This window comes from Tamandua tetradactyla, chromosome 8, assembly GCF_023851605.1.
Source record: "Tamandua tetradactyla isolate mTamTet1 chromosome 8, mTamTet1.pri, whole genome shotgun sequence".
Lineage (NCBI taxonomy): Eukaryota > Metazoa > Chordata > Mammalia > Pilosa > Myrmecophagidae > Tamandua > Tamandua tetradactyla.
In genome coordinates, this window is record NC_135334.1 from 40,306,956 (window position 1) to 40,333,269 (window position 26,314).

The 26,314-nt window shown below is 37.4% G+C and overlaps 1 protein-coding gene and 1 long non-coding RNA gene across 2 annotated transcripts in view; one reads left to right on the forward strand and one right to left on the reverse strand.

The window, feature by feature from the left end:
* Positions 1-16,546, reverse strand: part of LOC143643357 (uncharacterized) — a 31,542-nt gene extending 14,996 nt beyond the window's left edge. The window contains exon 1 of the long non-coding RNA XR_013156234.1: positions 16,470-16,546. This is a non-coding gene — a long non-coding RNA (uncharacterized LOC143643357). The remainder of the gene's footprint in view (positions 1-16,469) is intronic.
* Positions 8,783-18,551, forward strand: MMP7 (matrix metallopeptidase 7). The gene is made up of 6 exons (XM_077112052.1): positions 8,783-8,979; positions 11,610-11,836; positions 11,924-12,072; positions 13,414-13,542; positions 14,855-15,016; positions 17,257-18,551. The coding sequence occupies exons 1-6, from the start codon at positions 8,872-8,874 to the stop codon at positions 17,283-17,285; spliced, it is 804 nt and encodes a 267-aa protein (XP_076968167.1). The 5' UTR covers positions 8,783-8,871; the 3' UTR covers positions 17,286-18,551.
* Positions 18,552-26,314: the final 7,763 nt, after the last annotated feature.

Genomic DNA, 26,314 nt, shown 5'->3' on the forward strand with positions numbered 1-26,314 from the left:
GCAAGAGTTTTGTTTTTGCTCTCTCTTTTTGGTGGTGGAGAAAGCAAGATTGCAGTAGAATGAAACCTGAGCAGAGGCTGTATCACACAGACCATGCTCTCTCTCACTTCTTTCCCTCTGTGTGCTCCTTCCTCACTCAGTTCCCATCTCTGGAACTTTCCATCAGCTGGTGCATGGACCTCAGAACAGATGTGACTGCACTGAAAGGCAATTTAGTTGTAGCCACTCATGCTTCCTTGGAACAGGTTTAGAGTTCCCTTGTCTAGTCGTCTCTCACCGAGACCCAGTGGGAGGGCTGCTCACAGATTTAACTGCATCCACTAAGGTTTGCCACTGCCTTCCTTTCCTCTTTGTAAACCCATTTTTCCCTGAATGTGAAATGTTCCCATGCACTTAAATTTAAAGATGTACCACTTGTCCTAACATCTGACACACCCTATTTCAATCTTTGCGACTCTTTCTTCTGAAGATGTGTTCTACTGCTCATACTGTACACCCGAAGATTTTATTGATAAAGGCAACAAATGATTTCTTTGTTTAAAAAGTCGATAAGCTCTATGATAAGGAGACTTTTTTGGTGGTTATTATAAAACATCACATTGTAATACTCAAAGGCGTCACTTCCTTGTGTCTCAGAAAACACTGGTGTTACCAATAAAAGTACTGGAACAAAATCATTTAGGCTTAACTGTCCACACATCATGCTAGGTTCACGTGAAAGAAAAAGAACATTACAACACATGAAAACTCCTAGTGTGATAATGAGGACAACAACAATAGGAGCTAGGACTGACTAAGCCCTTACTGTGCTCCAAAACCAGTGCTAAGACTTTCAGACATGTTTCTTATTTAATCCTCCCCCGCAAATGAAGAGAAAGATAATATCCTCATATTTCAGATAAAGAATCCAAAGCTCTGAGAGGTTACATATTTTGCCACTATGACACAGAAGGAACTTGAGCAGATCTGAAGACTCCCCTTTGATGCGGTAACAAGTCAATCTTAGAAGAATACCAACGCAATCACACTGAAGCAGGGGAGAATTAAAGGTATAAAAAGGAAAAAGCTATCAAAAACAAAGCATGGTTTTCCTTCTTTAGAAGTCACTCACAAATCTATATCTAGATCCCTCTCCTGAGCTCTAGAACTGAATATCCAGCTGAAAACTTAAATTCAATAAGTTCGAAATTTATGTCACTGTTTAATCACAACCAAGTCTGTGTTCCCTTCGAAAAAGCAACTCCTTCCTTCTCCTATAAACCTTGTCTCAATGATAGTATCTCTACCATCTACACGTCCCTCAAGCTTAACTCCTCTTTGATTCTTTCTCACTCCAGCAGCTAATCAGTCCCCAAGTTTTCATTTTTTAATCAATTCTACCTTTTATATTTATCTCGAATTTCCTTTCTCTTTTCCATTCCTATAGTCACAGTTTTAGTTTAAGGCCTCATCCTCCATTTCCCACCTAGATTATTATAAAGGCTTTTTAATTGATCTGTTTGCCTATCTAAAATCCCTCTGCAGAGGGCCATCTCTCCTTCCACAATCCATCTTCAGAGCAACTAGCAGCATTTTTTCTTACATTACAAATCTGATTATGCTACTTTCTTCCTTTAAACATTCACTGAGGTCCTTTAAAACAAAGTCCTAACTCCCTGACATGCAAGACTGACCCTTCAGAACTTGGCCGCAACCCATTTTTACAGTCACACAGGACGGCTCAGTCTTCTTCCATGTTCTCCTTTTCTTCCTACCTTCTCTTCCTAGAATGTCCTTTCCCAAGGAAATGCAGCTGAAATGCTGACTCTGTCCCCAATTCCCATAAGATGGACAGCTGCTTCCTTCTCTTGACTACAGGAACATTGTACATCAAAGCATTTGTCACATTATTTTGCGATTATTTATCTCCCTATATGCCCATTCAAAAACTCAAGCTTCTAAAGGCAGGGACTGGATCTTGATCCCACTGGATCATTTTTTCACTAATTACAATTTAGATAAGCAAGAGAAGATTTTTTTCTCCCTAACCTAAAGTGAATATTCAAGGGAGTTACTCAAGTTAATTAAAGCATTTGCAATTTGTAATGCTCTTTGAATTACTAAAAAAATCAGAAATATAAAAATAAATAAAATCTAGAGAATGCCTTCGGATTTTAATTCAATACAAAGGATAATGAAACACTGCATGCAACTGATCCAATAAAGATCCATAAATATTATTTTTTTCATAAACATTTATTGTGCATATATTATATGTCAGATGCTAACTCAGGAGCACCAAGTCCTCAAGTTGAGTTGAACTCTTCAAAATGTGTCTTTAAAGAGAGCAAATTTAATTAAATTATCTGGAAATGTTGCTTTTGCTGACACACAAGTGCCAAATCTGTAGTTTTTAAGAAACATCTGAATAATTAAATATTTCAGTTCTAGATTATTTGCAGTGTTTCTCATGATGTATTATAGTCAAAAATCATGGTGCTCCCTCAAGAAATATAAAATTTGATGACAGAGACAACCTATTACAGACTAATAGGCACTGTGGTGTGGTGGAAGAACACTGGACTGGCAGTCATGCTGCTATTAACTAGCTGAATGACCTTGGGGAAATGAATCAGTCTTGGTTTCAATTCCATCTTTAGTAAATGAAGTACCTGGGCTAGAATCTCTAGATCAAGGTCCTTAATTGTTATATATAAAATAATCCTTATGTGTTTAGAGCTCCAACCCAGGCCCCACCTATGATCTTATACCCAAGGCTGGTAGCAGCTTGAGTGAGACTGATTGGAAAAAAAGGATTATATGAAGTGATTTTCAAATTGAAGGTCCGACTTTGGGAAAACCAGTTACTACAGAACGTGAAGCCTGATAGGTAAGACAGATGAATGGGTAAGTCCATGCTTGAAGGTTTGTGTGTCTCCCCCTGTTTTGGTTTGCTAATGCTGCTGGAATGTAACATACCAGAAATGGGTTGGCATTTATGATGGGAAATGATTAACTTATAACTTTCAATGAAAATGTCCAAATTAAAGCATCAACAGGATGATACCTGGACTCTGAAGAACAGATGCCAGCATCTGGGACACCTCTGTCACATGGGAAGGCACCTGGCCAGTGTCTGCTGGTCCTTCGCTCTTGGGTATTGTTGCCTCCAGCTTCTGGTTCCAGTGACTTCTTCTATGTGTCCTGTGGGTCCTCTCAGCATCTCTGGAGCTTTTCTCTCTAAGTTCTTGGGGGTTTTCCTGTCTTTTATCCTCTCATAAAGGACTCCTGTAAAAGAACTAAGATCCACAGTGAATGGGCTGGGTCACATCTCAGTTGAAATAACCTAATCAAAAGGTCCCAGCCACAATAGGTCTGTATTCACAAGAACAGATTAAAAGGACATGGCCTAAAAAAAAAAAAAATACATTCCAGTTCCAGTAGCCTTGATTCTTGAAGATGATTGTATGACTATATAGCTTTTTCAATGTGACTGTGTGATTGTGAAAACCTTGTGTCCAGGGCAGGCCACGGTGGCTCAGCAGGCAAGAATGCTTGCCTGCCATGTCAGAGGACCTGGGTTCGATTCCTGGTGCCTGCCCATGTAAAAAAAAAAAAAAAAACCTTGTGTCTGAATCTCCTTTTATCCAGGGTATGGACCGATGAGTAAAAAACAAGGAAAAATAAATAAATAAATAATGGTGGAGATAAAGGGTAAGGAAAAATTGTGTAGATTGAAATACTAGTGGTCAATGAGATTAAGGGGTATGGGGTATGAGTTTTTTTCTTTTTATTTCTTTTTCCAGAGTGATACAAATGTTCTAAAAATGATCATGGTGATGAATACACAACTATGTGATGATATTGTGAGCCAATGACTGTACCCTATGGATGGACTGTATGTGTGCGAAGATTTCTCAATAAAAATATTTTTTCTTAAAAACACGCACTTTTCTAGGATACATAACAGCTTCAAACCACTACCTTCCACCCTCTGTAGCCCAAAAAGACATATTCTTTCCATATGCAAAATACACTCATTCCATTACAATTTCACAAAGCCTTAAATCACCTCAGTAACATTAAGTACAAAGGCACAACAAAATTACAGATGTGGTCTGTCCTAAGGCAAAATTCTCCTCTGGCTTTGGACCTGTGAAAATCATAACAAGTTGTCTTCTTCCAATATACAAAGGGGGAACAATCATAGAGTCAATGTTCCCATTTCAATAGGCAGAAATTGGAAAGGAAATAGGGGTCAACAGACCAAAGAGTTCCAAAAACATGCAGGGCATACTTCATAAGATTTTAAGGTCTGAGAGTCATTTATAGAATGACATTTTATCCTCAGGGCTTGAGAGAACAGCAGTCCCACCCTTTCCAAGGGCTTACGCAGTGTCCCTGCTCTCTCTTAAACACTGGGGTGAGGGTTCCAACATCTCCAAGCATTAGGGAGACCACCTCGTTCTCAGCCCCACTTTCCTCAAGGATGTGAGTGGCAGCTAGATTCTCTGCCATCTGCGGGGCACACTTTCAACCCCTTTAGAACAGTGGGGTAGTGGCCAGGCTCTCCCTAATCCTTGCAAAATGCACTCCACCTTCTCTGAAGGCTGGGGTGACAGCATTCTTCCTGAACATGGCAGCCAGGCCCCCCTCATTTCTCCAGGCATCTGAAAGCCCTGGAGTGGTATGCTTCCTGAATAACAGGGTGGAAAGCCCACCCTCTGCAAACTCTGGGCAACTCACCCTTTCCATATGCATAGGGGTGTCCACTCTCTTGGCCTGAGATTTCTATTCATTTTTTCAAACAGAGAAAGAGTTTATTACCAGGCACCTAGTAGGAGAGCGGATGGCTATTGGCCTATAATCTTTCTCCCTGAACTGCATTAATTCAGATAGTTTTGTATGAGAAAAAGATGGACAAGGTTTATGGTAATGAGTACAGTGGCCCCAGATGATGTAATTAGAAATTATTAAGTATAATTTCACAGATTGATTACATGCTTAGTCACAGAACGTATGTAAGAAAAATGCAGAATGAGGTATAGGTGACTTGCAGATAAAAGTCTCAGCTACTGTGCATGTCAGGCAGGCCTGTTTTGGTTAGATCCAGTCTCAGTTATCAAGATAACTATGGCCTTGGTATGGATTAGTTCTGGGCTGACCTAAGACCCTTCATTAATAAACATTAGGCTGGCCTGAGAATTCTTGGCTCCAGACCTTAGCTTCCATGGTTCTGCCTTTGAAGTTATTTTTCCTTCAATCTGTCCCTTTTCTGTCCCCTCAGTCCAGGCTGGCAGTGTTTCCATTCGTAAAGATCTTGCAAAAAGTGTATTGGTTTTGCATGCACCAGACAGAGGGCAAACCAAAAGACAGTAAGACGTTCCAAAAATCCCTTCTGGATAACTGCATTTCCAATCCTGCTTTGTACTGAGATGGCTGATTTGTTCCAGGTTTGGTTAAAATCTCACATGGGGCAGTATTCTCTGGGGACGCATTTTCTGAAAGCTCAGAATTTTTCAGACTATCAGTTTCTGGTTTCTTTGTACCCAAGAGTTAAGCTCTCAGCTTATCCTTTTCCTCTCACATTTTACTATAAATTGCAAGGAGAAGCCAGGCCACATGTTCCACACTTAATTTGGAAATCTCTTCAACTATAAATCCAAGCTCTGTAGGAGAGAGGATTAACATAAGACCTGCGGAACTACTTGGGAGTAGATGGCATTAGGGTGGTGGCGGCAGTAAGCTGCTTTATGTTCTGATTTATGTAAGACAGTCTAGGAGGAAGAGAATGTTTGTTTACCCCAAATGGTTATTTTAAGTATGAAGGAAGAACACTGAAAGATAAGAACTTTGTCCCCTCAGGAAATGCATGCATGCCTATTGTCATCCTGTGGTATATAACCAGGATCTGGTTAAGAATAAAATTGTCTGAAGTCTGTCTGAAGTAAACTCGGGCTTCAGACCCCCTGAGCCCGTCTGTGTCTTTCTTTCTTTCTTTCTTCCTTTCTTTTTTTCTCATCATTCCTTAATATACTTCGAGCTCCGTTTCAACAGGAAACAACAAAGCTCATCACTTTTAAATTCTGCCTTCCATCTGACATCAGGACTCAATTTTGCCAAATTCTCTCCCACTTTAAAACAAGGATCACCTTTCTTCCAGTTTGCAGTGATACATTCATCATTTCTGTCTAAAGCCTCATTGGAAGTACCTTTAGTATCCACATTTCTACCAACAGTCTCTTCAAAGCAATCTAGGCCTTCTCTGTCAAGCATTTCACAATTCTTCCCATTATCCATTTATAAAGCCAGTACAGCATTTTTGGTATTTGCAAATAACAGCACCTCACTATGTGGTACCAAGATCTATTTTGGTTTACTAAAGCTGCCAGAATGCAATATAACAGAAATGCGTTGGCTTTTACAATGGGAATTTATTAACTTACAAATTACAATTAAAATGTCCAAATAAAGGAATCAACAGGATGATACCTGGACTCTGAAGAAAAGGTGCCAGTATCTGGCACATGAGAAGGCACCTGGCCGGCATCTACTGGCCCTTTGCTCCCAAATTTCATTGCTTTCAGCCTCCGGTTCTAGTGGCTTCTTCCTCTCTGTGTTCTGTGGTTCCTCTCTTAGTTTCTCCAGGGCTTTTCTCTCTGAGCTCTCAGGGTTTTTTCTGACCTTTATCATCTCACAGAGGACTCCAGTAAAAGGATCAAGACTCATCTTGAATAGTCTGGGTCACATCCCAACTGAAACCACCTTATCAAAAGGTCCCAGCAACAATAGGTTTGTATCCACACAAATGACACATGGCCTCTTTCTGGGTACATAATAGCTTCAAACCAACACACACACATGCACACACACATTTAATTCAAAAGGAATTAGATACAGTATTGACCAGTGAAAAGAGAAATAATCTGATTAATAGAAGACTTATAGAAAGGAATTCTTACAGGTTCAGTCAAGGTAACTAGCAGACGAGGAGATGTAGCACAGGCTCTGAAGTGGTCACTGGCCCAAACTTAGCACGGCACTTCCATCTTCCTCCCCTGCCATCTTTGCCCTCTATAAAGAACCACAGGGACGTTTGCTATGTCCTATGTCCTGATGTGGGAGGATATTACAGTGCTTTGTAATTATTTGCTTATTTGTTTTATGCACTTCTCTATACATTTCTATAAATCTTAAAATTTTAAGATTTGACTATTCATATGCTCTACACACTTTTCTATATGTTTCTATAATTTTTTTTTAAATTTAAGATTATGGTACTATAATATTTTGCATGATGCTCTGAAGAATTTCAAATTGAAAAGGCATGCCTCCACCCACACAAAATTCACCCAGAGGGAAATTTCGTCTAAAGGACATTCATGGCAATTCTGGATCACCTGTGTACATCCCCTGAAGGGATACCATACTCTTTGAAGAAGAAACTCTGTCTCTCTTCTTCCCTGTGTAGCTCACATAACTGTTTCTCTTTGCTTCACAGGTTTTAGACTGGTTTTTGCATACTGCTCTATAATTCTGTTTCTCTGTTTATCTCTCCCCTGCTCTTTCTCCATCCCCTTCCTTCCCATCCCCATTCTTTTTATTTTCCTCATCCCTTTGTCTCCATTCCCTGTATCTATACACAAACTCCACCCCCTCCTCAGACCCCCCTTATACCCACCTACCCCCCACCCCCAGCCCCCCGCAAAGCAGTGCTCTGAGTATCACATCACACAAAAGGAACAAAAGTGAAACACACAAACCAGCCTCGACATACACTTGGTTACTTAAAAGAACAAGAGTCAATGGTACTTGTCCTAGCATTTTAGAAGAGGAAAACAGGAACCCACTAAAACTGACCAGCCAACAAACAAACAAAAATTCCACCAAGAAAGAATGTATTTTGTCTTATTTACATTTTGGTATATAAGCCATCAGTATTCGGCAAAATGATTTCTTTCTTTTTGAAAAAAAAATGTGGAGGAAAATAGAAATTTACTAGAGGTCATTGGCCCAGGGTGTTAAATTTACAGATTTTTCAAATGAGAAAAACACACAAAAAAAGCTACCTCAGGTGTTTTTTTTACCTCAGCACCTTGTTCTTGTGTTTCCCTTAGAGATTTTGTAAAACTGACAGTCGGAACATTTTTTTATTTTTTTTAATAAAAAAAGTTGGAAAAAAGAATAAGATATCAATTAACAGCCTGGAGAAGTTCAAGTGTGCAACAACTGTTCTGAATCGTCTTCCGCTAGCCAAGAACCTTACATGGTCTTCTTTTGGACAAACCTTGAAAATGTTTATTTTAAAAAAATGACAAAGAAAAACAGAGGGAGAAAATATTGGAGATGTCCGGAATTTTATTGGGTGCATGCCATTAAGGGTTTTTGTGCTAAAGGATGAACGTGAACTGGTTTATGTGAACAAACCATTGTACCATCAGACTGCAATGCCAGTTTCCTCTGCTGCAAACAATGTTCTGTGACAAAATAACAACAAAATAAACATATCCAGCTAACAAGAAAAAAAAAAAAAGGCATGCCTCACTGAAGAGCAATTTGATTCCAGCAAATAAAATGTTTTCTCACTTTATATAGCAAATAAAATGTGTTTTCTCAATTTATACAGCAAACAAGAAAAAAATATATTTTGAAAGACAAATACATTGTGTGCTTTCTGCCAATAAGGATACAATACTTCCTCATTGCCATTCATGAAAAATAACGTTCACTTTTAAAGTTCTGTAGACACTGAAATGAAAAAAAAAAAAACACTCAAATGAGTCACCTATTTCCACACTCAGGGCTGAGAAGCTGCATAAATATCTCCAGCCTCTAGCAGAAAACACTTAACCCATCATTAAGTCCGAGAACAATTGTCTCTTGACAGCAGCTATGCAGCTCATGCTACTCTGTGCTGTGTGTCTGCTGCCTGGGAGCCGGGCCCTACCGCTGCTCCAGGAGACAGCGGACATGAGTGAGCAGCACTGGAAAAAGGCTCAGGTATGTCATAACCCACTGCGCACATCGGGGCTCCAGGGTCTCGCCATCAGCCTGAGGAAGCAAGTTTGTCAATTATTTGTCCTTTATGTTAGTACTGTGATGGATTTTCTTTTTTGTAATTTTTGTGATTAAAAGGCATTACAGGCTCTAATCAAGTAGCTGTTTAAGAGCAGGTTTTAGAACCTGCCCAAACTGGGTTCAAATGCCAGCTCTTTCATGCACTATGTAAATGAACTTGAGAAGGTTATTAAAGTTCTCTGAGCTTTAATTTTCTGATTAGGAAGCTGGAGACAATAGTTTAGACCAAATGGGGGTTGAGTACAGAGCCTGAAACATTGCTCATGCTCATTAAATTAAAGTTCTTATTGTTAAACATTATTTATTGTAGCTTGAGATTCTTTTCATAAAGAGAATACAGTGTTGCCTCTTTAGATAAGAGCTACCTGTAATGCAAGAAATGAAGTCAAAAGATGTGGGTAGAAATTACAGCTCTCCCATCTACAAGCCCATGTTGATGGGTAAAATGTGGACTTCTGAGTTTTCTCTTGTTTCCAATGGGAATAATAATACCACATAGGGTATTTTTTTATACTTCACAGGGTTATTCTAGTCAATAAATGAGGTGATAATATGAACTACCACGTATGTAACAATTACAGATGATAAAGACCATTTATACTATGTCATTTAATCCTTAGCTCTATCTTGGGAAAGAGAAGAAGCCAAAGTTAAATTGATTCACATACTTGTTAGTGGCAGAGATAGGTGTAATAGACCAGCTTTTCTGGTTCAAAAATTGCATTCTTTCCAATATACTTCTCAATAAGTAGTATTAAAGATACAAATAATTATTACTTGGTAAAAAATGAAATGTTTAATTTAAGCATTAGTTATAAATTTAAGTTTGAAGGATAAGAAAAGTCATTTTATTTCACATTAACTTTGACTTTTAAAAAGTTCAAGTGGGGGTGCACAGGTGGTTTAGTGGTAGAATGCTTGCCTTCCATGTAGGAAACCAGGTTCAATTTCAGACCATGAACCCTCCCCCCAAAATGGATGAATGAAAAAGTCCAAGTGATGTATTATATTGAACCACATGAAATTTACTAATATATGACTTTTTTTTTTTTTTACCTTCAAAACAACAATCACATGTGGGTCAACCTAAAGCATTCTCCAGAGTGAATACCTTTGCAAGAGCATATGGTCCCTTTACTTAGCATACAGGTTGTCAATAAGCTAAGAGAGAGGTTAGCTAGGGTTAACTGAAAGCAAGAGAAGGTTTCTCAAGGATCAGAAAGATTTTTTTCAGAGGCTGTCTTTGTAAAGTCTGTGGCTCTGGTAGGGATATAATGGGTTAATTGGATTTAAATAAGGAAAGGTCCTGATTGTCATGGATGAACAACAAATATTTGTCGTACTGAATGAAATGCAATCATTGGTAACAGGAAAAGAGGGCACAATATTAATATGGTTACTTAATAAAGTATATACTCCTGAGAGATTCTGAAACAAGCAACCATTATCACCTAGTCCAAAAGAGGCTACAAATTATTAAGTAATGTTTAAATAACTTTAACAACAATACTATCATGCATCATACAGCCCTATACATTTTTGTAATGAAATGGTCTTTGGAATCAGAACACTTGAGTACTATGCTGGCTCCTTCAATTACCCAAGGATGGCCTTATATAGATTCTTTTACATCTCTAGGCCATATATCTTCATATATCAAATAAAAGTAACAATACTATACCTATTTTACAGGATGGTTATGAGGTTTAAATGAGATAAGGGTATAGTTTCTACAACAGTACCTGGAATATAATAAGTGCTCAAATAACATTTTGAAATTGCTGCTGTTTTCATTTTACTCATTTTTAATTTTTTCATATGTAGGCTGCTGAACTCCCACCCTCATATCCAGACAGTAGGGACTTTTAAGAAATTCCCAGGGATGCAGTTGAGCATGCAATGGGCATGGGAGACCTACCTTATCCTGTAACTCCCCAAAGTGGGTTCTTTTAGGGATTTAATAGTGGAAAGAGGACTGGACCAGGGGTCAGGAAACATAATTAATATGTGAACCCTTTTCATTTGCTATGAGCTTTAGTTTCTTCACCTAGAGAATATGAACATTAAACTAAATCATCTCTTAAAATCCTCTCCCAGAACTAAAACTGTATGAACCTCTAACTCTATCTGGGACCAGGTGTCAACAGAATCTTAGATGGGGCTGTTTGTCTTTGGGCATCCCCATGAGGTCTATGGCGCCCAGTGAAGGTCTCAGTTGTACCTTCTGAGGACATCTTTTTTGATTGGGTCTTACAAACAAGTCTTTATAAAGTGTAAAATTTGTTTTTACTCAAAACATTTAAGGGGATAGGAAAGAAACTGAGGAACTCTTCATTTTTGCTCATGAAATGACAGTGCTTCATTATCAATATTAAATTTTCTCCCCACTCATTTATTTTACTCAGTGACTATGCAACTATTTCATCTTCAAACAACTATTTGAATGGGCAAGAAGCAGAAGCAAAAGTTGTGTATACTTTTGCTTCTGTGTATACTTCTGAGATAAAAGACAACAAACAATAATCACATGCCAATTACTCTTTCTTCAATAGGATTATCTCGAGAGATTTTATTCTCTAGACTCAAAAACAAGGGAAGCCAACAGTTTAGAAGACAAACTCAAGGAGATGCAAAAGTTTTTTGGCTTGCCTATCACTGGAATATTAAACTCTCAGATGATAAAATTAATGCAGAGACCCAGATGTGGAGTGCCAGATGTTGCAAAATACTCACTATTCCCAGGTGGCTCAAAATGGACTTCCAAAGAAGTCACCTACAGGTTAGTTTTGCTTTGGCTCGTTTTGATAAAAATGATAAAAGTCCTTTTCTTAAGAAGTAAAAAAAAAATTTTTTTGTTTGCTGCCAGGATTGTATCATATACTCGAGACTTACCACATATCAGAGTGGATCAATTAGTGGCCAAGGCTTTCAACATGTGGAGCAAAGAGATTCCACTGCGCTTCAAGAGGGTCAGGTGGGGAACTGCCGATATCATGATTGGCTTTGCCAGAGGAGGTGAGGCGGATTCATTCAGGCAAATTCATATACTAGTTTATTTGTTGGTTGGCTATGTCCACGCCCAAATCTTTTCAGGATTTGAAACTTTAATGATATGTTTTTTTGCAGTATTATTACACTTTTTCTACTCTGTCAATTTAGAACCACTTTTTATAGCAGTGATTGGCAACCTATGGTCCTTTAGCCAAACCCAGCCCACTGCCTGTTTTGTAAATAAAGTTTTACTGGAACACAGCCACACTCTTCTATTTACCTATTGTCCATGGCTGCTTCCTGGGAACAATGGCCGAGCTGAGTAACTGTGACAGAGACTGTCTGGCCCACAAAGCTGAAAATACTTATTGTATGGCCCTTTACAGAAAATATTTGCCAACCCTTGATTGGTAGCATGAATCATTACACAAACACACACACATATGCACACTGAACAGTTTGAAATATATCTGGATAATATCAAAATTAAATCAGGTGTTACAGTTTCCAAAAGCCTTCAAGTGGCTTCCAAGAGATGGGACAACCTATGGCCTGTCACCAACTCCCTTCAAGTAGCAAGAAAGTAAAAAATGGAGAACTTTCCTATTAAAGGGCTTAAACAGATATAACCCATACACATGCACTCCTACTAATTGGTTGTGTTTCACAATACAAATTTACAGGAAAATGCTGCCTATTTTGAATTGCCAGGTACTGTGAATTTAGCTGAAATTTGAACGTCAGCCACAATATTGACAAAGAAAATGGTACAGAAAGCACTAATCATGGCACTACACACTTCTCAAGAACTGGATAAACTGGATAAGGCCTGACACCTATTTGAAACATCTTGGGATCATAAATAAAAGGACTATCAAATCCATTTTCAGAGGGCTTGAGCGTAGTTCTCCAAGAGACTATCTACTCTGTCCACAAATAATAAGCTAATTTTTTTAGAAAAGTTATGCTAAATGGCACACAGATTACTTGCTGAATGTGGTAACTCACACTCATTTTCCCTCTCACCACCATTTGGCCAAGCAAAGTGATCAAATTTGACAAATGCTGACATGTAATTGTTGAGTTAGAGGTAAATGTATTTAAAGTCCCGTATCAAGTAAGCACGCAGTATATGGCAGTTATCAGTGATAATGAGTGGTTTTGTGAAAGAAAAAGTGCCTGTGACAAATATGCTCAGGATAAACACCCAAACCACCCTGTGTATACAATTGGCTGCTTGTAAGAACAGTGCAGACTATTTGAACTGGGCTTCTCTTTCCAGCCTCAGTAACCATGTAAAGTGAAAAGATAAAATGACTGGAGAGAACTTCAGTCACTAAAAGCAAACACCCTATTTTCTTTCAGCTCACGGGGACTTTTACCCATTTGATGGACCAGGAAACACACTGGCTCATGCCTTTGCCCCTGGGTCAGGTCTAGGAGGAGATGCTCACTTTGATGAGGATGAACGATGGTCTGATGATACTGGTTTAGGTATAGTATCTTGTATCTCTTGTACTACACTTCCTTTTATATGCCAAACTTCTTATATTAACTTTACTTTTATAATTGTTTTAATCTATAACAGTTATTGAGACTTTGCTAAGTGCCAACCACTATACTATGTGCTTTAAATGCAGTATTTCATTTAACATACTCCTAATGCTACATATACAGAAGAATATGGCATTAATATATATAATATATTAATGGAATATAATAACTCATTAAATTATGGCTCTTTCTTTATATTTCCCCCCAAATAATTTTTTAAATGGAGGAGAAAGAGGAACAGAGACCATGATACTTAAGAATTATGTACTTTCTTAACTTATTCATTCTTGTTCAGGTAAAAAAGAAACAACACCATGACTCAGCCCATCATAGTCATTCCTTTTCAAAAAAGGATATTCTAAACACAAGGGAGAACTAACTGAGAAAGCTCTGGCATATATAATCCTACTTAGAGACAATTCTAAAAAAAAAAATGGCTAGTAACTAACCCCTAAAGGGAAATTTGTACTTGTGTTGGCAACAGGAATTCTCCATAGTTCAAGCAAAATAGTGATGGGAAAATGAGATGCTGCCTTGCTTTCCCAGCTTTCACATCTTTTTCAGTCTCCCTTTTTCTCACTCATGATAGGTTGAAGGCTTTCTTCAATCTAATATCACAATTGGAGCATTGACCACTCCTTAAATTCACAGACTCATAACTTTCCCCTATTTTCAAAGCTTTTCTTTGAGTCTGAGGGAGAGAAAAGGATATATGTAATACGATTTAATGAATAAAAAAACAAAAACTAAACCCAGCATTGCCAGAGTTCCTGTCTTTCAGTCGCATCTTTTTCAAAGTCAACTTTCTCTCTCCTAATATTTAAAGTCACTATCACTTATTGAATAATCATTATTTTCTCAAATATTGGGAAATTTTAATCATCATGGTATGTCTTCAAGGTAGGGATAATTATTTCTATTTAACAGATGAGGAAATGAGACTCAGCAACATCAATTAATTTGTCCAGAGCTGCCCAGATAGGAAGTAGCAGAAGTGGGTTTCAAACCCAGGTTTTAATGTCTTTAAAGCCACAACTTTGCACTACAGAATACTACTGCCTGAATAGTTATATAAGAAGGAAACTGACCAAAAAAAAATTACATTTTTTTCAAACATCTGAAGTGGTGATGAGATTAAAGCATTTCTAGTCTAATTTTCCTTTTAACTATCTCCTCCTCTTGAAGGCCTGAAAGCACCTGAGTATTGAAAGCTGGGTATTTATAGTTATTTATGCCACTTCTTCTGTTACAGGAATTAATTTTCTATTTGTTGCAACTCATGAACTTGGTCATTCTTTGGGGCTGCATCATTCATCTGATCCTAATGATGTGATGTATCCAACTTATGGATATGGAGACGCCCAGGATTTCAAACTTTCACAGGGTGATATCAAAGCTATTCAGGAAATATATGGTAAATTCCATGATTTCAAATAAGTCGGATTTCACATAGTCTCCTGAGCATGGGCTTGGAGGATAAATGGCTATTTATGTAGAAAAACAACACTGTAACTTAAATTCAACAGCCTATTGAAGGGAGAAATTTAGGATCTTAGATACTCAAAATTTAACCAGGCTATTTTGTGATATGAGGATGCTGATATTAAGTTTTCAATCATACAGTATTGTTTGGTAAAGTTATGAAAATAATAATATCAAAGGTTTTTTTCTAAGCTGTCACCCACTATTTTTAACTTTTATTTTTGAAATAATTTCAAATTTACAAGACAGTTGCAAAAACAATATAAAACCCATATAGAGAACCTCAGCATATATCCCTCCCACCTCTTACCAAGACTACTAATAATAACACTTTGCCATTCACTTTTCTGCTTGCTCTGTACAAATACTTTGGGAGAGCAGCCCTCTATAGAAGTGGACTAAAGCAAATAACACCTTCCTCCTTAGCTTTGATCCAACATGACTAGAAGTGATCTAATTTTTGCTGCCTGTGTATATTTATGAGAAAGGAGTTAATCATGGACAGTGACTACTAATAGTTGCTGGCCGTGAAGCTTATGAGTAGCTTTAGTATCCCATGTCCCAATCCACACATTTTTGCCCTCATCAAGTTCCAAATTCAATTTTTAAAAATAAGCTTATCTATATGGGCCTTATTAAGACAGTCAGAAATAGTAATGTGAGAAATTAGAATGAAAGGAAAGGGATAAAACATATATCTCTGGATAAAGTTGAGAAAATTAAGGTTCAGAGGCTAAGCAAATTGTTTAGGTTGCATAGCTACCAGTACTTGAACAATGATTCCAAGTCAAGGCTATGGGTTTCATACTCTATTACACCTCCAAGCCTGTCACCATTTAAAAAGCTTTTAAAGAAATCCAGAAAAGAGAATACAGAATGTCATCTACAAATCTTAAGATATAGTTAAGCTTTTCCAGCAAAATATCAGGATTATAAGAACACCCAGCAAAAAGATCACTTGAGAGTCAGGATGATCAGGAGAGCAATGAAATTGCCTCCACTTAATAATGTCTTTAGAGGAAGATTATTCCCATAGGATAGTGGGCTTAAGCTATCAATTGAACCTAAAATTTATTGTAAATGAGCCTTTCCCAAATTTTGTTCCCCAGAGTATTAGTCTCACAAAACAATCCTCAAAGAAGAATGCTATGGAGAAGTAAGTTCAAGAAACTTACTGTATTTCAGATGTATAAGATATTAAAGACTACTGAATAAACATTTTTCATTCAGTGTTTTCCTAAATTACAACTTGTTTTTATGGAATACCCATTAAGACCCCATAGAATAGTATTTCAGCAAACACATTCTGGAAAATACCATATGACTATACTTTAAAGATCTGATACAGTAAGCTCTGCAATTAAAGAGGCTCACAAAATACTTACTATTGTTAATAAGGTTATCACAAACAAAACAGAAAACACTCTTCTCCCCTTATATAAAACTGTGGGACTCATGGAATACTCTACAGTGTTCTATAATTGTCTAAGAACCTTAAGGAAAATGCAAAGAGACTAAAGAAAATTCTGAGGCAGACTGATTAAATTTAACAGTAATGAGAGACTGGTACATTATATCCTTAAGTATTAGAACAAAGAGGTGTCACTATTCTAAGTTGGATAGATGAAAGTAGGATTTAATTATATAGCTTGTAAATGTAGGACACTCATTAATCCAAAAAGTAAAATGAGCAGAACATATAGATTCAAAATAACATGATCAAACTTATGGATATGAGAAGCCTGATGTTCTTTTCAGAATAATAAAAACAATAGTTAAAATGTATAGAATACTTACAGTTTACCAAGCATTTCATATGAATTAACTCATTTCATCCAACAGTCCAATGAAATGTTAATATACTCTTTTTACGGATGAGTAATCTAAAGTTAAGAGAGGTTAGTTAGTAACTTACTCAAGGTCACATGGCTAATAAAATGGTACAGATAGACTGCAAAGAAATCTGGCATACAGGCCATACTCATAGCTACTATATGATATTTCCTTCCTAGTCTTTGGCAATTGCCTGCAGAATCTTTTCCCCAAACACAGAAAAATAAGTTGGGTGAATGGTAGATTGAGCATACTATGCCATATCCTATGTTTTCGTAATCTTGGAATCATTTCTATGTGTTTTATGCCATGTCAGAATGTTATTTTCTCTCTTAACAGGAAAGAAAAATAATTCAACTAATTTTTAGAAACTCTGGGAAAACATCCACTCAAATATTAGATTCTATGTCATTGTTCCCCACCTACAGCTAATGAACACTGTTCTGGCTCTCCATTTAGCGCTTACCTCATCCTTCCTTGTATTGTGGATTATTTTACATGTCTCTGTCTCCCTTTAAGTACAGACTCTTTTATGGCACAACTGTGTTTTAATTACCTGTGACTCTCCTCAAGTAACTTGTACTTGATAGACTTCAATAAATGTTAAACAAATAAAATTTGCATCCCAGGATGAAACTATTTATCTTTAGGAGCACTGTTTCTATGATACAAAAAGACATTTTTAGCATTGGTAAATAATGAACTCAAAGACTAAGACAAAGAAAGTCCATCACTTTGTTGGGGTCTTCATCTGTACCTTTCCAAATCATCAGGTGAAGAAAAGGGAGCTCTACTTCTTTATTTTTCATTAGTTCACTTACACTAAGGGCTCCTTATCCTTTTGGTCCAAGTCCTCACTACAAATCTTCTGGGAAGTCCAAATCTCCCACAAGATGTCTGTGAATTCCCGGGAGATTACATTCACATAGCCAGTTCTGACTCCATGTTCCTATCCCCAACCTCTTGATTTCACAGCATCTCACCTGACCCAGCTGCTCTGTGAGTTCCCTTTCCTCTGTTCCATACCAACCCATTTATAGGGCTTACTCTCTTCTCTATTATTTCCTCAAAATCAGTTCCACAAGGCTTTTGTGAGACTGCAGACTTCTGAATATTTGCATCAACTGTGAGGTTTTACATTGCACAAGGGCAATGAAATGGCACAAAATTAAAATTGGATATTATCCTTATGGTGAATTGAAGCTGTAGCTATGTACCCCACAAACACATGTTCTTAATCTTAATTTATTCCTGAGGGTGTGAACTCATTTTTAAATAGGAACTTTTGACGAGGTTACCTCAGTTAAGCTGTGGCCCAACTGAATCAGGATTAAGAATTAATCCTACTTATTAATAGGACTAATCCTGTTAATGAAGTCCTTTATAAGTAGAATGTAATTCAGACACATTAAAAAAAATCCATAGGAAAAAGCCAAAGGTCAACTGAATCTAGAGAAGCCAGGAGAGGCTGTCAAATGCATTGCCAAATAACAGAAAAGCCAAAGACCAAGGATCACCAGCAGCCAGCCCCAGAATGTGACAACTTTCTGAGAGAAATCATCACCTTGACAACACCTGGATTTTGGACTTCTCATAGCCTCAAAACTGTGAGCCAATAAATTTCCATTGTTTAAGCCAACCCATTGCATGGTATTTGTTTTAGCAACTAGGAAACTAAAACAATCACCATCCTTCAAATCCTTTACCTACCCCAGCACCAGGAATTTCCCACTAGCCATCTACCTCTGCAGCCTCCAGCCTCTTGCCACATTGTCAAGACTACATCCACTTTTCCCTAATGTTCATGTTTCTAGATCCCCCAGAAACTTATTTCTGAACTCCCCCAGAAACTTATTTCCCTCATGTCCTCACAGCTTGAGTCCTCCCTTTCTATACTCATAGATTCACCAGTGTGTTCTTTGGAATAGCACTCTCTACACACAGTTTAATCCATTAGCAGGACACAGAGCTGGCAAAGACTTTGTCTTTTCAGCCTTTCCTTTCTTCTTCCCCTGCAATCCCCATTTCCACACAGTTTTTTCTATAAATTGAGGAATGGACAATTGAAATTTACTTTCTTATTGATAGAAATTATGAAACACACAGATTCTAAAAAGATGCACTTATTTTTAAAATTTTATATAGTGATTTTGCCACTGAATCAAATTACTGTCTCAAAACTCTTTCAGAAGCACCATTTCAGTCAGCAGAAAGCCATTCTATGAATGGACAAAATGAGGGAGGAATCCACAATCTAGGCTGCATAGAAGTATAATGAACAGGAATTCAATGACCCTTCTAAAGCCTAAGGGAGGGTGGTGTGGCAGTGGCTCAGCAGGTAGAATTCTCACCTATTGTGCTGGATACCTGGGTTCAATTCATGGTGCCTGTCCAAATTAAAAAAAAAACAAAAAACCTAAGAGAGTAAATATATTATATCAAAATGAAAAGAGATTAGAAGTCATTGAATTTAAGTTCCTCAATTTGCAGATGACAGAATAGAACTAAGAGAGGTTAAACAATTAATGTAAGGTTTACAGTGAGCAAATACAGAACCAATAAAAGCATATTTTTGTTTGCCTGTTTGATTTTTCGCCTGGGCAACAGGAGGCAGTATCTGTCTATTGTTTTTGCCTGCCCAGCATTCCTTCACCCTACTTTTGGGGACAGAGAACTGCCTCTTCCCTTTGGTTACAATTTTGGTGGGTCATTACTTATTGCACTACACACTGCCTGCCAAGAGGTAAGTTCAGGGCCCAAGCTTAGCCATGCAGACACTGTCTCCAGAAAACATGAAGTGCCACAATTTTTTTGAGAGTTGCTGATGCCTGGCACAGGCAGGGCCAATCAGGAACCTTCTTCAGAGAATTTCGGAATTCTATTCTCTACTCATTCACCTAATATTTATTGTTTACCATTTCCAGGCTAACCCTAAGGATCTGAATAAAACAAAAAAAAAAGATCCTGTGCACATCAACCCCACAAATTTACCATAAACAATGAATAGAGGGACCCAGAGCCTGGGAGTTCCAAGCTGAGTTTTGTTGGTGCTAAGATTCTATAGGAAAAATTTTAATTCATAGCTGCTGAAAATCCCAGAAATGCTATTGAACTTTCCTTTCCCAAGGCTTCATTATTCAATAGTTTCTTGGGTTCCATAAGGTAGTCTTAATTTCTTCCCAATAAACTCCTTTTTTGGCTAAACTAGTTTCAATTAGTTTTTGTTACTTGCACCCAAATGAACCAAAACAAATGAGTCCAATTGAAAAGGGAAGAAATAGAATATAGTCTTTTTCTTCTTCTCCTCACTAGTATCATTCGCCATTTTTGTCATAAAATCTTCCAGAAAAATGGAGTCCAGCAATACAGGACTCTGTATTGAGGACGAGACCAAAAGGAATTTAAATGGTGTAGACAAGTAAGTCAATTGTTCTTCCAGGGCCAGCCCAGTGTGAAGTTAGCCAGAGCTGCCCTTCCATTGTTGTTGTTAATATAAAATTATGATTTGTAACAGAAAGGGTATTCTACTGCGTCTGAAGATCTGTTTGGCCTGGATATGCTCTAACCAATAATAAAGGCTTGGGCAATTTTTTTTTAATTACCTTCTCTTGGCTATTGGCCATCCTTTGTTTTAATTCCCTCACTTTATAAAGCAGGACTTGTGTTCCATCCAGTTCTGCAATTCAATGATCAACTAATCTGAAAATATTTGTTGATAACGTTTTATGATTTTGGAGTTCTTCAAATGTCAAAGTATTTGGTTTCACCCTTGACTAAATTTACCAATTCTATAAATTTGGTCATAAAAAGCAATAATAAGGAGAAAAGCAAAGATTTATTCAATCAGACTCTACAAAGGGAAATCCCGCATATAGGCCTCAAGACAAATACCATCCCTCCCACCCCCCACCAAATAAAAAGGTATCCCCTTCTCTTCATCTGGCTATTTTTGTGGTTCTTCACATCTGAGCTTTGGTGTTTCCATATCTATATTCAGAAAACCTGTACTGACTTCATACTTCCTTATGCCTAAGAAATTCCTTGGTATTTAATACTTCCCCCTCACAGCTATCACTTTTCACACTGAATTATAAATGTCTATTTAATTAATGAGCCCACCTTAATTGCCAATTCCTTAATGAAATTGAATATGTATTTGTGTAAAGGAAAATTATTTTAGAAATTAAATGAAAACTCCCCTCACAGAAACCTCCCATTAAGTTTGCATTCAATTTAATCTTTCAAATAACTTCTAAAGGACACAAAATCAAGTTATCTACTAGTGCATAATTGGATGGATATTTCAGAAATTAAGGAAAGATATAGAACTTTAAAATATCCACAAAATTCCCTAAGACAAAAATTCCTTTGATTTAGAAGAGGAAGGTAGAAACAGGGATGACCTCATATGAAAAATACTGTGTGACTTGTTTCTCAGGAAGAAAAAATAATAGAAGTTACCATGGACTAAAGGTATCTTTAAGAAAAAAATTTGTATCCAAAACATCCCAGCAACACAAGTGCCAATGAAGTATGATCTATTAATTTAATAAAAGGAAGTAGTTTCTTGTTATAGATTAATTCAATGAAGAAATTATAGTTATTCCAGCTTTAAGTCTATCAGATTACAATAAATCATTTTTAGAAACATGTCACAGTTGTAGAGTTCCTTTTCTTCAGCTCCATGTCTTTCTTGAGCTTGCTGTACTCATTTTATGTGAGTACAAATGAACAAAGGAGGCCACTAAAAAGACCGAGTAATTTTTTCCAGTTATTTACATAGAGTGGTAAAGACTGCTAGCTGTCTACTTCAATATCCATTAACCCTTTCCTATTCAGAGAACTCTCATTTTTAGCTGAGCAATCATCCTCCAGGATAAGACAACATTTCTCAGACTTACTTTTAGTTAGAAAGTAAGAAGAGGCTAAGAAATGTCATGGAGGGTTCTCTAGGAATGCTTCAAGGGAGTTGATTCTGTTGGCTTTCTGCTTTCCTTCCTTCTTCCAGCCTTCAATGCTTGCTGAAGAGTAATTACAATAAGACAAGATTTTCTCTCTCATGTAAGAGGCCTCAGGTGAGCAAACCTGGGCAGGAGGGGCAGCTCTGCCATCCTCAAAACGAGATTCCCACAGTTGCTCATTTGTCTGTTTTCCAGCCAGAAATCATGGATAGAGAAAGAAAAATGAAATTATATCTCATTTACGCTAATGCATTTTTAGGTCTCTTTTCTTAGCCGATACCCTACTGATACAGCAAGTAGCTTCCAAAGGACAATATGGAGCAGGGCCATTGTTGATTTGGAACTATAGCTCTAGTTTAGTAAGAAATAAATAATCTACTTTTTCCTTAAGCCCTCATGTTTTGGATTCTGTAACCCACTCTAATAATATATTATAGTAGATAGATCATTTTACTCTAAAACAACCTTAGGCCCTACAACCTTGCACCCATAAGAAGAGAGCTGTGAAATTTGAACAACTTTCAAGAGGACATATCTCTAACACCCACATGAGATAGAGAATAATGAATAAAATACAATAGACATAGAATTTCTCGCAGAAAACAAAAGTAAGCCTAGCCAAGAACTTACTGAACTGCCAGGGCAAAGAATCTATTCTCCTGCCGGTAATTTCTTTGGGAAGCAAGAAACACTCCAATACTTGATGGAGAAAACAGCACATCAGAGACCCTAGACATTGAGATCGATGCAGCACCTGGACAGGACTTTGGGTTGTCAGCAGGGGGCAATTATGCTATACTGGTGGAAATAAAATAAGCATGGCTACTTGGATGGCCAAGAGGTAGAATTTCAGGATCAGTATTGTCTCTAGGATTCATTCTCCTCTTCTTCCTTTTTTATAATAGAACCACCATGTTTTAGCTATGCCATGGCTACTAACTACAGATTAGATTACCCAGCCTCCCTGGTGCTTTTGTGATGATGTTCAGGCCAGTGAAATGTGAGCGGAGGTGACATGCGCAACTTCTCAGTCACCTCCTTAAAGATGACACGTCTTTCCCTGGAGTTTCTCATTTTTCCCTTCATAGTGTCTGGAAAATTAGAACTGTGGGGAGTGGGATGAAAAGAAGTTGGCGACATAGGCTGAGAACTATGTCTCAGAATAAATAAGAAGCTGGGATTGTAATTAAAATCCATGGTTTCCAGGCTCAGATACATAGACTGATATATATTTGCAAAGAAGTAAAAAATAATAGGATAATACTGAAAAATTCCAATCTATTATTTTGAATAGATTTAAGAATTCTATTCAAAATTTTAAAATTTTATTCACAATTTTAAAATTATTTCTTATTTTTTTTTATGGATACATTCTTTCTTTTATAAAATGATGGCAGCACAACTGGTAGGTTGTTTTTAATACTTTTATCTTACAAAATAAATGCCCCAATTTTGAAAAATAATTCTAGTCCATGAAATAAAAAAACTGGAAACCACTATAGTAGGCTATGAAGTCAGTAGAAGGCTTAAAGTAAGGAACTCACAAAGTCAGATTTTCTAGTAAGTCAAATAAAACTTCAGACTTATGAGTTATGAGCACTTTTATCCCTAATTCTGTCAGTAAATGGCAAAAGTCAGTGCTAGTTGGAAAGACTATGAAAAAAATACTCACTAATATAGGGATAACAAAATGCCATTAAAAAAAAACTTCCTAGCACTCACATGGCTTCTTCACCATAATGAAGAAGTCTAGTTACAAAATATTTAACATTTTTTATTGTGAAATATAACATATTTACAAAAAAGCAATAAATTTCAAAGTACATTTTAACAAGTAGTTATAGAACAGATTCCAAAGTTTAGTATGAATTACAGTTCCATGATTTCAGGTTTTTCCTTCTAGCTGCTCCAAGATACTAGAGACTACAAAGAAATATCACTATAATTCAGCAGTCATATTCATTTGTTAAATCCTAACCTCTCTGTTATACCTCTTCCTTCTCCTTTGATCACTCTCCCAATCTTTAGGGATATTTGGGCTATGCACATTCTAACTTTTTCATGTTGAAAAGGGGTGTTGACAATATAGTTTAGGGGGATGGAACTAGTTGATGTTCTTGGAGAGACTGGCCTCTTTGGGTTTCAGGACTTATCTGGCCTAGGATTCACCTGAAGGTTTTAGGTTTCTGAAACATAAACTCAGTGCATGAAACATTTGTAGAATCTCAGACAGAGCCCTGGGTGTTCTTTCTGGTTAACAAGAATGATTTTGGTTGGGGGTTGGCAATCCATGGCAATTAGCAATATCTGGGTGAAGCTTGCATAGGAGTAGTCTCCAGAATAGCCTCTCGACTTTATTTGAACTCTCTTAGCCACTGATACTTTATTTTGTTACATTTCTTTTCCCCCTTTTGGTCAGGAAGGCATTAACGATCCCACACTGTCAGGGCCAAGCTCAATCCTACTAGTCATGTCCCACGTTGCCAGGGAGACTCACATCACTGGACATCAAGTCCCATGTAGGGGGGATGATAGTGATTTTACTTGCAGAGTTGGGCTGAAAAAGAGAGAGAGAGAGATTACATTTGAGCAGCAAAAGAGGTTCTCTGGAAGTAACTCTTAAGCACAACTATAGGTAGGCTTAACTTCTCTGCTACAGAAATAAGTTTCGTAAGAGCAAACCTCAAGATCAAGAGCTTGGCCTATTAACTTGGGAGTCCCTAGTGTTTGAGAGAATATCAGGTGTTTCTGAGGTGGGAAAGTTTAGTAGTTCCATATTCTTTTCTTCAGTACCTCAAGGAACTCTGCCAATACTTTTTTTTTTCCACATGGACAGGCACTGGGAATCAAACCTGGGTCACCAGTATGGCAGGCGAGAACGCCATGGCCCACCCTGCCAATACTTTATAATTATCTGTCCAACATACTCTGGGATATAGTATAAACTATACAGAATTACAAGCCCTCATTCCAATTCTAGGCTCCATATATTTACAACATACCTTTAAAAGAAGTAATTAATATTCAGATACTTTACCACCAGTGAAGCCTTTAAAAACACCCAGTGAATTACAATTTATTCCAAAAACTACACACAAAAAACATGGTTTGGCTGTTATTCTCAGTCATTCAACATTCTTTGATGCAGAAACTTGTAGAGTAAAAAAGAACACAAAGGTTAAAAAGACATAAACTTTGCCTTCAAGAACTTCAGTCTGATGAATAAAGCTAAGTCATAAAAACTATTATAATCTTTTTAGGGTTATAATAGAGAATTATATGTGTAAGGAAGAAAATTCTGATATTGGATTCTAAAAGTTATTTTAATGAGTTTCTGAGCTACATTCTACAAATTCTAGCATACTATAGAAAACATAGAAGTCCAAATGCTAATTTAATCACAAACAGGTGTGGGGATTTCCCACCAGTCTGACCAAAATTTTTTTTTGAACTCTGATGTAGTCTAAGACTCTTCCTGCCCAATTTTCCTTCCTTCACAGACTCAAGACCTGCATCGTGGTCTAAAGGGTCTCTATTTATCCTGCCCCATCCCCTTTTATTCTTCATAGGTGCTCCCCATACCCAACCAATAAGTCTTTTGCATATCTAATCCTAACTTGGCATCTGCTTTTTGGAGGACTTGAACTAAACCAAAGGGTATTCACTTACCTATTGTTGCATAAAAACCTACCCTAAATGGTGGCTTAAAATAGTAGTCATCTTATTATATCTCATGATCTTATGGGTCAGGAATTAGGTCACGGTTCCACTGGGTAAGTCTTTTGTTACCTGAGGCAGATGGACTGGTTTGGAGGGCCCAAGATGACTTTACTCCAAGTCCAAGAAGTCTGCCACCTTGGTGTAGATGGCTGGCAATCTTGGCTTAGCTCGAACTGTCAACCTTGTCACCTAACGTGGCCTGTCCAGCACAAAGGTCTTAGGTGGTCAAACTTCTTACATGGTGGTACCAGGCTCCAAGAGCTGGTTATTCAGCAAATAAGGAGAAGCTGTATGGCCTCAGAAGTCTAGCCTCACATGGTATCACTCCCATCAAACTCATAGGTCAAAGGAACCACACACTCACCCAGATTTAAGATGAGGGGATATACACTCCCACCTTGATGCAAGGCCTGAGTACCAAAAACTTAGTGGTCATGTTTTAAAACAGCCACATGGGGTCACTCTTCTTCTTATGGAACCATCTGTCATTTATTACACAGGAGATTTACAAATTCTAACCTTACAGCAAAAATACTCTATAGATTAACAAAGATGATATTCAGTTTGCACCTTCTTTTGCCATAGTAGCCTAGTTGCCAGTGGCCCAATAACAAAAAGAGAATTCAGAAGCTGGTTCCTTACTGTCCAAATAACAAGAAACCATAGATCATGACCCTGGTGTCCACAGGTTTCTTTGGGAGCAAATTTTATAATTT